At 40.8% G+C, this 13955-nt stretch overlaps 1 protein-coding gene and 1 long non-coding RNA gene across 2 annotated transcripts; both read left to right on the forward strand.

The window, feature by feature from the left end:
* Positions 1–488: 488 nt before the first annotated feature.
* Positions 489–6480, forward strand: NDUFAF4 (NADH:ubiquinone oxidoreductase complex assembly factor 4). Its single transcript, XM_024759296.1, has 3 exons — positions 489–729; positions 1263–1366; positions 4580–6480. Exons 1-3 carry the CDS (start codon positions 594–596, stop codon positions 4865–4867), a joined length of 528 nt encoding a protein of 175 aa, XP_024615064.1. The 5' UTR covers positions 489–593; the 3' UTR covers positions 4868–6480.
* A 1869-nt stretch (positions 6481–8349) lies between these two features.
* Positions 8350–13439, forward strand: LOC112409305 (uncharacterized). Its single transcript, XR_003005140.1, has 3 exons — positions 8350–8409; positions 12654–12800; positions 13349–13439. It is a non-coding gene; the product is annotated as an uncharacterized LOC112409305 (long non-coding RNA).
* Positions 13440–13955: the final 516 nt, after the last annotated feature.

Raw genomic sequence — 13955 nt, forward strand, 5'->3', positions numbered from 1 at the left:
GATTAAACTTTCATTATTTCCTTTCACAAAAGCAGGAAAGGGCCATTTTAGAATCTTCCGTCACCCTGGTGCCATTAGTTCCATTTTTACTGGCTTCCTCTTTGGTTGCACTGACCTGTGAAAGGACTTCAAGGTCAATTTGCTTAGACTTTCTCAGCCCGCAACTTTGGAATCACGAGGGAAGCTTGAACCAATGCCGGGACTCACTTGGGAGGAATTAAATCAGAAAATCTGGGGTGAGGCCCGACGTGAAACTGCTTTAAAACTTCCCGCCCGACTCCACCAGTCTCCGGAGAGGTGAGCCATCGTGCGTCCGAACCTTAAGTCCCGCCCCATCTCGCCGGAAGCGGCCACAGGGGGGAGCACATCCACGCCCCGGAGGAAGTCGCGCTCCCTTTGAGATACTCTGGGCGGAGACGCTGCATGCGCCCTCCCGACCGCTGGGGGGCGAACGGCGCGCAATCAGCGTCCGCTTTCCGGCGCGCGGCCAGAGCGACCCCAGACATGCTCACGCTCCGGTGCGTCCCGGAGGTCGCCCGGGCCGGTGATTAACCACGTGTGGTGTGAATTTAAGGGCATCATGTTATGAAGAGATGGGGGCTGCGGTGACTCGCGCAATCAGGAATTTCAACCTAGAGAACCGGGTGGAACGGGAAATCAGCAGGATGAAGCCCTCCCCCGCTCCGAGGCACCCCTCCACCAAGAACCTCCTGCGAGAGCAGATGAGCAGTAAGTGGTGCCAGGGCGCGTGGGGCCTCGCGGTGCGGGCTCCCTGTGCGGGCTGGGCTGTTCCACGCCCGTGGACCTCCGTCCAGTGGTGGGGGTGACCGGGGTCGGCTGCAGTCACTCGGGTCAGCCGAGCGCGGGAAGGGGGAGCCACCAGGCCGGTGACATTGAGACAGTCCCCTTGCGCTCGCGGTGGAGGCGGCAGCTCTGCCTACTTCGTAGTCCTGGAGGTGTTAGCTTGTGCCCCCGCTGCCCCCGCCCTCCCCGGCTTTTGTCTTTAATGCTCAGTGGCTTGATACAGGGAATCAAAATCAGAAGGGATCGTGTGCAAGAGAACTCTCTAGATGTCTTCACAGATTGATAGACACCGAGCTTGACCTAGCATTTTGAGTTACACTTAAAACATGTTCTGTAGTGTTCTAGTGATTGTTGATTAAGCAAAAAGTTAAAAGTGACTGTCTTGTGTTAAGTGTTTAGGGTCTTAGAGGAAACTTTCTTTGGCTTTAAATATTGCGACATTCTTTTTCTTTCCTTAGGCCATCCAGAAATTAAGGGAGAAATTGCTAGAAAAGATGACAAACTGCTGTCATTACTAAAAGATGTGTATGTCGATTCCAAAGATCCCGTGTCTTTTGTTCAGGTAATGTGTGTTTTAATTGAGTAAATACATAATTTAACCCTTTGGGGCTCCAGGAGAATGACCAAGAGAAGTGTGGCAAATAGTAAAAAAGAGTGAGCGCTCTGCAAGTGTAAAACTGTCAGTGTGCTTCTGACCAGAATGCAGAGCATTGGCAAAGTTGAAGTACAGCAGTCTAAGCCAGACACATACGCCTCCGTTCATTGGATATTTTCCGAAATTCTAAAAGACTTGTGAAAGTATTGATTGTGGTGAATTATTTGGTATTATTTCAGAATTTGTAAGATTTGGTAAGGTACTTCTAGTGATTGTCATTGGAATGACCAAGGGAGGGCTTTAATACTATTTTCTCATACTTCAGTGGATTGAGGTATGTTTTAATATCAGAGATTCCTTTAGTGTTGTGTTGTTGGTGCTTGATTTTTTTTAATTTTGTTTTTTAAGAATATTATTAAGATAGAATACGTAAAGATAGGGAGATCACAGAATACACTGGGAACGGGAACCTGTATGTAAGTGCCAGGTACAAGTGCTTTGCATACAGAGAAGAACAAAACATCTCTAGTCCTTGATTTCACGGTGCTTATAGTGTTGTGAGGGACACAGGCATTAAACAGATGAGCAACCATAGGTACATAGTTACTAATAATTCTCTGAAGGAAAAATATAGGCACAGTGAGCATATCAGAGGGACTTTTTTGAGACTGAAGGATCAGGGATGGTTTCTGAGGAAGAGACATTCAAACTCAGGCCTGAAGGATGGGTGGGAGTTAACCAGATGAGTTTGTGGGGCAGGAAGGATCTAAGTAGGAGGAAGAGTTTGATTGAAGGAGAGGGAATTGCCAGTGACAATTCCTATCTTTCCATTCTAAAATTCTCTGCTTGTCTCTGTAGATAGGCAATAGACGGTTTGCACAGATAAAGTTATTAGTATGATTTTCACTAGAGAAGAGATATAAAACTCATGTACAATAAGGTATGTAAATTTTTGCACACAATAGCAGTTATAGAGTTCAATTATCACCATATACTCATAAGAAATATATGTATGGGGTTGATGTTCACGTTCTTTATGTTATTTTTAGGCAGGAGTTAGATAATACTTCTAAGTATTGTTTCTCTCACATGTACTTATTCATTCGAAAATTGGCTCTTGGGGAGCAAAAAACATTGAACACTTCTTATGTATAAAACACAGAAATGTAGTTATAATACATAGGATACATACAGTGGTATTAAAATTTCTTGGGGGTGGGTATTAGGAAAAGCCTGAAAAGACTCATGCAGAGTGATAATGAAGAAAAGGTTGAAGTGCCTATTTATGTTCTTTGTACGTTTTTTTCTTTTGGGCAGTTCATAATTTTCTTAATGATTTGTGATGTCCCTGGACATCAGTGGAAAGTGAAGAAGTTGTTAGGAGTATCTCAGGCCAGAGTTACAGTATGAAGGTAGGAGAGAGTGTGATGCCTTTAGAGTTCAGTACAGTTAGGAGAAAGTATGAGGGATGCATTTGGGAGAAATGAGGTGGGGTAGAGAGTAATAGGGGCCAGATCATGAAGATCCTTATTTGTCTTGCTAAGGAATTTGGGTTTTATCCTGAGTGCAGTGGGAAATCATTGAAGAGTTTCCTGTCGAACAGTGACATCAGATTTGCTTCATTCTGGGGACAGTTTTGAGAGTGGGCTGGGAAGGAACAAAATGCATTTTATCTAGTTAGAGGAGACCAGGGTTTTGCAGTAGTTCCTGTAAGAGACGTTGGCTTGGACAAGGGTGATTTAGTGACTGGGAGAGAAGTGAACGGGTTTGAGAGGGACTTTGGTAGTATCAGCAGGATTTGGTCGTTGATTGCCTGTAATGAGAGAGAGGGGGAGATGTAAGGTATCACGTAAGAGAAGCTCTGGGTTTTGGAGTGGGATATGGGAGGTGGGTGGTAATGGTCACCGAGCTAGTGGATATGGGGATAGTATCGGATTTTCAGAGGAAAGGGATAAGTTCAGTTTTAGACATGTTGATTTTGATGTGCTTATAGATTATCCAAGTAAAGATGTCATTTGTCATTTGGGAATTTGGATCTGGAAGTCAGGAGGAAGGTCGAGGTTTGAGATCACATTCAAGAGTCATTAACACGTAGATAATAATAATAAGGGGGTGTGTGGGATTGCTTGGGAGGAATGTGTAGAGTGAGAAGACAGCCTGGGCTAGAACTTAGTGCACACTAACATTTACGGGGCATCTGAAGGGAAATAGTCCACAAAGGAAACAGAAGGAACCACTACAGAGACAGATGGAAAACTAGGAAAGGTGTGGTATGGAAACCAAAGGAAAGATAGTTGTGGGTCCATGGGAGTGGTCAGCAATGTCAGGTGCTGTAGTGAGTTCAGATAAAGCCTGAAAAGTGTCCTCTGGATGCAGATCTAATCTTCTGGATTTGAGATCACAAGTATCTCTTTTAAAGTTGAACTAAAAAGAAGGAAACTGGTCATAAAAAAAGTGTTGGTTTTGGGTTTGGTGTGTGTTTGTAAAATTTGGTGACTACAGCATTTTCATATTTTGACCAAACAGCAGTAATAGGCAGGGTGCCTTTGAAAGGAAAGGTAAAGAGGGATGGTTGGTGTAGCTGATAGAGGAATGGAATACAGAGCACAAATGCAAGGGTTAAGCTTGGGCAGGACAGACAGATGGAAAGAATGGGTGTTATAGGTAGTTTTACTTATATTTATTGTGGTCTTAGAGGCATTAATTTATTTTCTCTGAAGAGGCAAGATCTCTAGCAATATTTGAATTCATTCAAGGTGTTTGGAGGCACTGAATATGAAATACAAAACTAGGAAACAGAATGGAGATTATCAAGTATGCCGTTAGAGCAGCATCAGAATCCTGCCCTTCTAAAGCAGTTTTTTATCTTTTCTAATCAGTGCATTATTGTTGTTCTTTTAATATATATGAAATAATGTAGTACGTGGATGGTATACATTTGATTATTATTTTCTAGAACTACCTAAATTTTCTAATGATTGGCTTATGGTTATGAAACGGTGATATGGCAAAAGTGCCATTGAACTATGACTCATTATAATGAGAAAATATAGTTTAGAAAATCATGGGTAGTATTTATTTGAAGAAGAATAATAGAGATTCTAGAATCATGAAAGTAGATGTCAAATCCTTGCTCTCATCTTGAAAGCTTATTTTTTGGTTTTTGTTTCTTGATACTAGGTAAAGGATGCTGGAACACCTCAGAAGCCAAAGGAGTTCAGGTTGCCAAAAGACCATCATTCTGACATGATGAATGTTAATAACATTCCCAAAGGCAAAATTTCCATTGTAGAGGCACTGACACTTCTCAATAATCATAAACTTTATCCAGACACATGGACTGCTGAGAAAATAGCTGAAGAATACCATCTAGAACAGCAAGATGTAAATTCCCTTCTCAAATATTTCATTACTTTTGAAGTCAAAATCTTACCCCCTGAAGGCAAGAAAGCAATACAATCAAAATGAAGAGAATCTTGAAATAACTTTTCCTTTATTTACTCTGCATCCCTGTACCCTGTTTATTTTCTCATTTTTAGCATATTAAATTATATAAATTACCAAATGTGTTAAGCTCCCTCCTTGTGAGAGCATGCTATTTATTGAGCTCTGCTGAATTTTCAGGATTGCTGTTAGAATTAATTTTTTTCTCTTTTAAACTTTAATTTGGTTTAGGCATATGTTCTTATGCAATAACTTATTAGCATGACTAATCAGCACATGTATAAATTTATTATAAATAAAAGAGTTATCATACTTTAGGCAAATCATATCATCAGCTTTTAAATTGATATATAACCTCTTGGGAAATGTCCTGAATCCCTCGTTTAACATTCAAAGCTTCACCTTCCAATTTTGGTGGTTAGTTTATGTATGAAATAACTTTTTAAAAATATAAACAGGAATTGGTGTATTTAAAATTTTAGCAGTCTCTGCTTTGACAAACAGGTAAGTTCAAAAACTTTCAGAGAGACAGGCATAGTGGAACCTATCTGAAAAAAATAACTTTTCTCTGGACTTAGCATAGAAATACAAGGAAATTTTAAAGAGTGGATAAATCAGAGAACTATGGTAAATTGAATTTGGTGATCAAATACATATATTTTTTTCTAATTTAAATGCTGGTTGAAAGAAGAAAAAATAGCAAGTAGAAATATAAAGTGTGATCACTGGAAGGGAAATTGCTGCTTCATCCATTTAACAAACTTCTGAGCACAGTGTGTGCCAGTACTAGGGTCTTAAGTGAGATTGTGTAACTTGAGCTCTGTCATATTACTACCTGTGGGATTTTGGGTAGATTGTGTAACCTCTTTGAGATTGAATTTCCTCTATAAAAAGTATAGTGCTGCCTTATTAAATCAAAGGGTTACTGTGAAGATACATAAGACAACAAAGGACTACAAAGGACTGCACAAATTCGACTCATTTTTTTCCAACTGAGAAGAGCAGCCTGGGGAGGTTTCATGACCTAGCTAAGATTATTCTGTAGTTTATGACATAGCCAGGCCCAGAATTTAGGCTTTCAAAGTCCTAGTGGTATGTTTTTTTCAAAAAATACATCTCAAAGTGTAGAAGGTGTGAGTTGTGGGAATATTCAGAGAATGTGGTAAGAAAAATTCCAGGTTATCAGTGTCTTTCTGAGGGAAGACAGGCATTCCCTACTTTCCAGGGATTTCCCTGGAAATGGTATGGAAGTTGCTGAGGAATTCAGCATGATGATGGAATGAGGCATTTGTAATGCTGAGAAGAGAAAAACTGACTGAGATGGGTAAGTTTTAAGCTGTATTCAAGTGCAGTCCCATTATATGAATAAACTATACCTACCTATATGTGGTTCAAAACTAGTTCTTTTAAGAAAAAAAGAATCCTTAATATAAAATTGTATTTTAAAACTCCGATAACTCAATTATCAAAACTGTTTTCTTTTACCAAATAAAGGTCAATACTTGTACTTGAATCACTAATACTGCTATTTGTGAGCCATCTTCCCTATTCAAATCTACACTGTGGTTAGGCGGCTGTAAATATAGCTGTTGTTATGTGTGTCACATGATAAAATAAAGTACTTCCCATATCATTCATTGGCCTATTACTGCTTTTTATTACAGGTAGGAGAGTGTTGGGTAGTAGTGGTGTCACAGAAGGCATGCAGTTGAGATTCAGAAAAATCTAGATGTAGATCTCAGCGTCCCTCTAGCCATGTGATGTTAGAAATGTCCTCAACTGTAAAACAGGTAATTGCTAACATCTTAAAAGCAGTTACTGTACTAGGCATTGATCAAGTAAATTTAATAGGCATGAGGATAAGTACTGTTAACCATATTTTACAGGGAAAATTGAAGCACAGAAATCTAAAGTAACTTTTAAAAGATTACCTAGTAAACATTGGAACCTGGATTTAAACCCTTGTAGGTTACTTTCAAAACCTTATGCTCCTAACTATGTTGTCTCTCTGTGGGATTATAAGAATTAAGTGAGGAGGGACCTTCAAGATGGCAGAGGAGTAAGACGTGGAGATCACCTTCCTCCCCACAGATACATCAGAAATACATCTCCATGTGGAACAACTCCTACAGAACACCTACCGAATGCTGGCCAAAGACCTCAGACTTCCCAAAAGGCAAGAAAATCCCCACGTACCTGGGTAGGGCAAAGGGCAAAAAAAAAAACAAAAGAATAGGAATGGGACCTGAACCTCTGGGAGGGAGCTGTGAAGAGTGAAAAGCTTCCACACACTGGGAAGCCCCTTCACTGGTAGAGACAGGGGGCAGGCAGGGGGGAAGCTTCAGAGCCACGGAGGAGAGCGCAGCAACAAGGGTGCAGAGGGCAAAGCGGAGAGATTCCCGCACAGAGGAATGGCGGTGACCAGCACTCACCAGCCTGAGAGGCTTGTCTGCTCACTCGCCGGGTCGGGCGGGGGCTGGGAGCTGAGGCTCGGGCTTTGGTCAGAGCTCAGGGAGAGGACTGGTGGCGTGAACACAGCCTGAAGGGGGCTAGTGTGCCACAGCTAGCTGGGAGGGAGTCTGGGAAAAAGTCTGGACCTGCCTAAGAGGCAAGAGACCATTGTTTCAGGGTGCACGAGGAGAGGGGATTCCTTCCCCATGTTCCCACAGAAGGCGCAGCACTGCCTAAGTGAGCTCCAGAGATGGGCGGGAGCCACGGCTATCAGCTTGGACACCAGAGAAGGGCATGAACTGCTAACGCTGCCACCAAGAATCCTGTGTGCAAGCACAGGTCAGTATCCAACCCCCCGCCCCCCGCTGGGAGCCTGTGTAGTCTGCCACTGCCAGTGTCCCATAATCCAGGGACAACTTCCCCAGAGAACACACGGCACGCCTCAGGCTGTTGAAATGTCATGGCGGCCTCTGCTGCGACAGGCTGTCCCTGCATTCCAATTATGACTACCATACCCCTCCCTCTCCCCAGCCTGAGTGAGCAAGAGAGCCCTAATCAGCTGCTGCTTAACCTCCTTCTGTCTGAGCAGGGAACAGACTCCTGAGGGTGGCCTACATGCAGAGGTGGGGCCAAAACCAAAGCTGAACCCCAGGAGCTGTGCAAACAAAGAGGGAAAGGGAAATCTCTCCCTGCAGCCTCAGGAGCAGCAGATTAAATCCCCACAATCAACATGATGAACGCTGAATCTGAAGAATACCTGAGTAGACAACGAATGTTCCCAAATTGAGGTGGTGGACTTTGGGAGCAACTGTAGACTTCGGGTTTGCTGTCTGAGACTGATTTGTTTCTGATTTTTATATTTATCTTAGTTTAGTTTTTAGTGCTTGTTATCATTGGTGGATTTATTGTTTTTGTTGCGCTCTTCTATTTTTATTTTAATAATTTAAAAAAATGTTTACCATTTTTTATTATTTTTTTCTTTCTTCTCCCTTCTCTCTGAGCCATGTGACTGACAGGGTCTTGATGCTCTGGCAGGCCTGAGCCTCTCAGGTGGGAGAGCCGAGTTCAGGACATTGATCCACCAGAGACCTCCTGGCTCCACATAATATCAATCGGTGAGTACTCTCCCAGAGATCTCCATCTAAATGCCAAGACCCAGCCCCACCCAATGGCCAGCAAGCTCCAGTGCTGGACACTCCATACAAAACAACTAGCAAGACAGGAACACAACCCCACCCATTAGCAGAGAGGTTACCTGAAATCATACTAAGTTCACAGACACACCAAAACACATCACTGGACTTGGCCCTGCCCACGAGAAAGACAAGATCCAGCCCCACCGACCAGAAAACAGGCACCAGTCCCCTCCCCCAGGAAGCCTACACAAGCCACTGAAACAACCTCACCCACTGGGGGCAGACACCGAAAACAATGGGAATTAACGAACCTGCAGCCTGGGAAAAGGAGACCCCAAACACAGTAAGTTAAACAATTTGAGAAGACAGAGAAATATGCAGCAGATGAAGGAGCAAGGTAAAAACGCACCAGACCAAACAGATGAAGAGGAAATAGGCAGTCTACCTGAAAAAGAATTCAGACTAATGATAGTAAAGATGATCCAAAATCTTGGAAATAGAATGGAGAAAATACAAGAAGCATTTAACAAGGACCTAGAAGAACTAAAGAGCAAACAAACAATGATGAACAACACAATAAATGAAATTAAAAATTCTCTAGAAAGAAACAATAGCAGAATAACTGAGGAAGAAGAATGGATAAGTGAGACCTGGAAGACAAAATAGTGGAAATAACTGTCACAGAGCAGAATAAAGAAAAAGGAGTGAAAACAACTGAGCACAGTCTCAGAGACCTCTGGGACAATATTAAATGCACCAACATTCGAATTATAGGGTTCCCAGAAGAAGAAGAGAAAAAGAAAGGATCTAAGAAAATTTTGAAGAGATTATAGTTCAAAACTTCCCTAACATGGGAAAGAAAATAGTCAAGTCCAAGAAGCACAGAGAGTCCCATACAGGATAAATCCAAGGAGAAACACACCAAGACACATATTAATCAAGCTATCACAAATTAAATACAAAGAAAAAATATTAAAAGCAACAAGGGAAAAGCAACAAATAACATACAAGGGAATCCCCATAAGGTTAACAGCTGATCTTTCACAGAAACTCTACAAGCCAGAAGGAAGTGGCAGGACATATTTAAAGTGATGAAAGGGAAAAACATACAACCAAGATTACCCAGCAAAGACCTCATTCAGATTTGAGCAATTAATTAAAACCTCCACAGACAAGCAAAAGTTAAGGGAATTCAGCACAACCAAACCAGCTTTACAACAAATACTAAAGGAACTTCTCTGGGCAGGAAACACAATAGAAGGAAAAGACCTACAATAACAAACCCAAAACAATTAAGAAAATGGTAATAGAAACATACATATCAATGATTACCTTAAATGTAATTGGATTAAATGCTCCAACCAAAAGACATTGACTGGCTGAATGGATACAAAAACAAGACCCGTATATATGCTGTCTACAAGAGACCTACTTCAGACCTAGGGACACATACAGACTGAAAGTGCATGGATGGAAAAAGATATTCCATGCAAATGGAAATCAAAAGAAAGCTGCAGTAGCAATTCTCATATCAGACAAAAGAGACTTTAAAATAAAGACTATTACAAGAGACAAAGACACTACATAATGATCAAGAGATCAATCCAAGAAGAAGATACAACAATTGTAAATATTTATGCACCCAACATAGGAGCACCTCAATACATAAGTCAAATGCTAACAGCCATAAAAGGGGAAATCGACAGTAACACAATTGTAGTAGGGGACTTTAACAGCCTACTTTCACCAATGGACAGATCATCCAAAATGAAGATAAATAAGGAAACACAAGCTTTAAATGAAACATTAGACCAGATGGACTTAATTGATATTTTAGGACATTCCATCCCAAAATAACAGCATACACTTTCTTCTCAACTACTCGTGGAACATTCTCCAGGATAGATCATATCTTGGGTCACAAATCAAACCTCAGTAAATTTAAGAAAATTGAAATCATATCAAGTATCTTTTTGGACCACAATGTTATGAGACTAGATATCAATTACAGGAAAAAAAATGTAAAAAATACTAACTCATGGAGGCTAAAGAATACACTACTAAATAACCAAGAGATCACTGAAGAAATCAAAGAGGAAATTTTAAAATATCTAGAAAAAAATGACAATGAAAACACGACGTTTTCAAAACCTATGGGATGCAGCAAAAGCAGTTCTAAGAGGGAAGTTAATACCAATACAGTCCTACCTCAAGAAAGAAGAAAAATCACAAATACACAACCTAAACTTGGGGCAGGGCACAAGTTTTGAAAGAATGACATAGCCCAAGGACATGACATAAACAGATTAGAACCAAATGGGTCCAAGATGGTGGATGACTTCTGCTAGACCTTGAGCCTCAGTATATGCTCATTGTAACACATCAGGAAGCTAGATGAAACACCCACAGGCACCATGACAGTCCTAAGGTGACCGTAAAGATGAAAAAGTGGGCGGTGGCCCACTTCCTGCAAATCCGTGCCCCTTCCTGAAATAGCTGGAATACTCCTCCCACTCATTAGCCTATGAAATTACCCACCACTATAAAAACTGACAACCCTATACCCTGGTGCCTTTCTCATCTTCTGAGATGGCCCACACTCTGTGGAGTGTGTTTCTCTCTAAATAAATCCACTTCTTACCAAAAAAAAAAAAAAACCAGAAAAACAAAAACCTAACCTTACACCTAAAGCAATTAGAGAAAGAAGAATAAAAAAAAAGAATTCCAAAGTTAGCAGAATGAGAGAAATCATAAATATCAGATCAGAAATAAATGAAAAAGAAATGAAGGAAACAATAGCAAAGATCAATAAAACTAAATGCTGGTTCTTTGAGAAGATAAACAAAATTGATAAACCATTAGCTAGGCTCATCAAGTAAAAAAGGGAGAAGACCCAAATCAACGGAATTAGAAATGAAAAAGGAGAAGTAACAACTGACACTGCAGAAATACAAAGGATCATGGGAGAACACTAAGGCTGAAAAATCTGAAAGAGAAATTCAGGAAAAATTCCCATTTACCATTGCAACAAAAAGAATAAAATACCTAGGAATAAACCTACCTAAGGAGACAAAAGACCTGTATGCAGAAAACTATAGGACACTGATGAAAGAAATTAAAGATGATACAAACAGATGGAGAGATATACCATGTTATTGGATTGGAAGAATCAACATTGTGAAAAGGAGTCTACTACCCAAAGCAATTGACAGATTCAATGCAATCCCTATCAATCTGCCAATGGCATTTTTCACAGAAGTAGAACAAAAAATTTCACAATTTGTATGGAAACGCAAAACCCCCAAACAGCCAAAGCAACCTGGAGAAAGAAAAATGGAGCTGAGGAATCAGGCTCTCAGACTTCAGACTATACTACAAAGATACACAAAAACAGAAATATAGATCAGTGGAACAGGATAGAAAGCCCAGAGATAAACCCACACACAAACACTCTATGACATAAATCACAACAAGGTCCTTTTTGTCCCACTCTTAGAGTAATGATAATAAAAACAAAAATAAACAAATGGGACCTAATGAAACTTAAAAGCTTTTGCATGGCAAAGGAAACCATAAAGAAAGTGCTCAACATCACTAATCATTAGAGAAATGGAAATCAAAACCACAGTGAGGTATCACCTCACACAGGTCAGAATGTCCATCATCAAAAAAGCTGCAAACAATAAATCCTGGAGAGCGTATGAAGAAAAGGGAAGCCTCTTGCACTGTTGGTGGGAATAGGAATATTACTCAGCCATAAAAAGAAACAAGTTGAGTTACTTGTAGTGAGGTGGATGGACCTAGAGTCTGTCATATGGAGTGAAGTAAGTCAGAAAGAGACAAACAAATACCATATGCTATATATATGAAATCTAAAAAAAAAAAAGTTCTGATGAACCTAGGGGCAGTACAGGAATAAAGACAAAGACGTAGAGAATGGACTTGAGGACATGGGGAGGGAGGGAAGGGGAAGCTAGGACGAAGTGAGAGAGTAGCACTGACATATACACACTACCAAATGTAAAATAGATAGCCAGTGGGAAGCAGCTGCAAAGCACGGGGAGATCAGCTCTGTGCTTTGTAACCACCTAGAGGGGTGGGATAGGGAGGGTGGGAGGGAGACACAAGAGGGAGGGGATATGGGGATATATGTATACATATAGCTGATACACTTTGTTATACAGCAGAAACTAACACAACATTGTAAAAAATTTTTTGAAAAGAAAGAATTAAGTGAGATGGCTCGCAAGGTGCCTGGGCCATGTGAAGCCAGGATGACTCAGTGCCCACTGTGTATGAGAATCGTCTGTGGACCTCTGGAAAGATTGGTGTCTGGGCCTTCTCTGCTGTCGTTGACTGCTTTAGTAAGGGTGAGAAACTCCTCTGTTGATGAGCTTTGGATCAGGATGTTTTGAAAATATTTAATGGCCAGGGTGGCACCAGACTGTCCAAATTGTGCAGACCATCTGTGCAGTTTGAATATCAGCATTGTCTGGGTCTAAAGTTCCCTGTGAAAGAAGAAAAGGAGCAGGAGTTAGGAGGGTGAATTTGAGGGAGTTTGAAGGAGAGAAGCTTTCCAGGGCATGAAAAAGGGAAGAAGGAAAGAGTTCCTTGAGATGAAAAGGTCTGGGTTAGCAGGGTCAGGGGAAGAGGCGGGGAGGTTAATCATAGGGTGGGCAGGACAACTTGGATCCAGAAAGCTGATTCAGGAATGCTGCCCAAGTGGGTGGATTTGGCAAAGTTCTATCATTAATAGGGTCACCATATAATTTACTGGCCAAACTAGAACACTTTTGAGAGTGAAAAGGGCACCAATTACATTAGGACAATTGGGACAATAGTCCATATATAAAAACCAAAGCTTTACATTCAGAGCATTTGGGTGACTAATTGCATGGTTTTTCTTTGCCATTGTCAGCACTCCAACAATAGAACTATGTCTTGGGGAGCATACATGAGAAGAATTGTAGAAGTTAGAAGAACAGAATCCTGAGCAGAGATGAAGTTCTGTAAGTTTTAATGTATTAATGTTGTGAAGTACATAGCGGTTAACACCAAAATTGATTCTTCCTTACTTCCTGTGAGGAAGAAGGCAACGTGTACATCACTATCAAGATGAATAATTTGGAGACAAGAATTTAGTCAAATGGGATAAACCAGTACTTGGAAATTGAGAAGTATTCCCTGAGATGAAAGGAAATAGGTAACAGTGCACAGTCTTGAGGAGCAGGAATATTTCTTGGCTGTTTGAGAGGATATAACCTTTGGAAATGTTATCTAATTTTGAAAGAAGAAAGCCACCACAATGCCACCTGAATGACAATGAACTCTGCTTGTGGCTCCAAAGAAAATAAACTAATGAAAGGATTTATGTGTAGCATTGCTTACTGACATTCACATCAGGAAACGGAGGGGGGGGTCACTGAGGAAAAAAAAAAAAAGCAGTATTTAATTGATTTGTAAAATAAGCCTCAGGCCTCCTTCTTATTCCAGAAGAGTATGTAATGATTAAATGTAATATATGT

This window comes from Neophocaena asiaeorientalis, unplaced genomic scaffold (assembly GCF_003031525.2).
Source record: "Neophocaena asiaeorientalis asiaeorientalis breed wild unplaced genomic scaffold, Neophocaena_asiaeorientalis_V1.1 scaffold505, whole genome shotgun sequence".
NCBI lineage: Eukaryota > Metazoa > Chordata > Mammalia > Artiodactyla > Phocoenidae > Neophocaena > Neophocaena asiaeorientalis.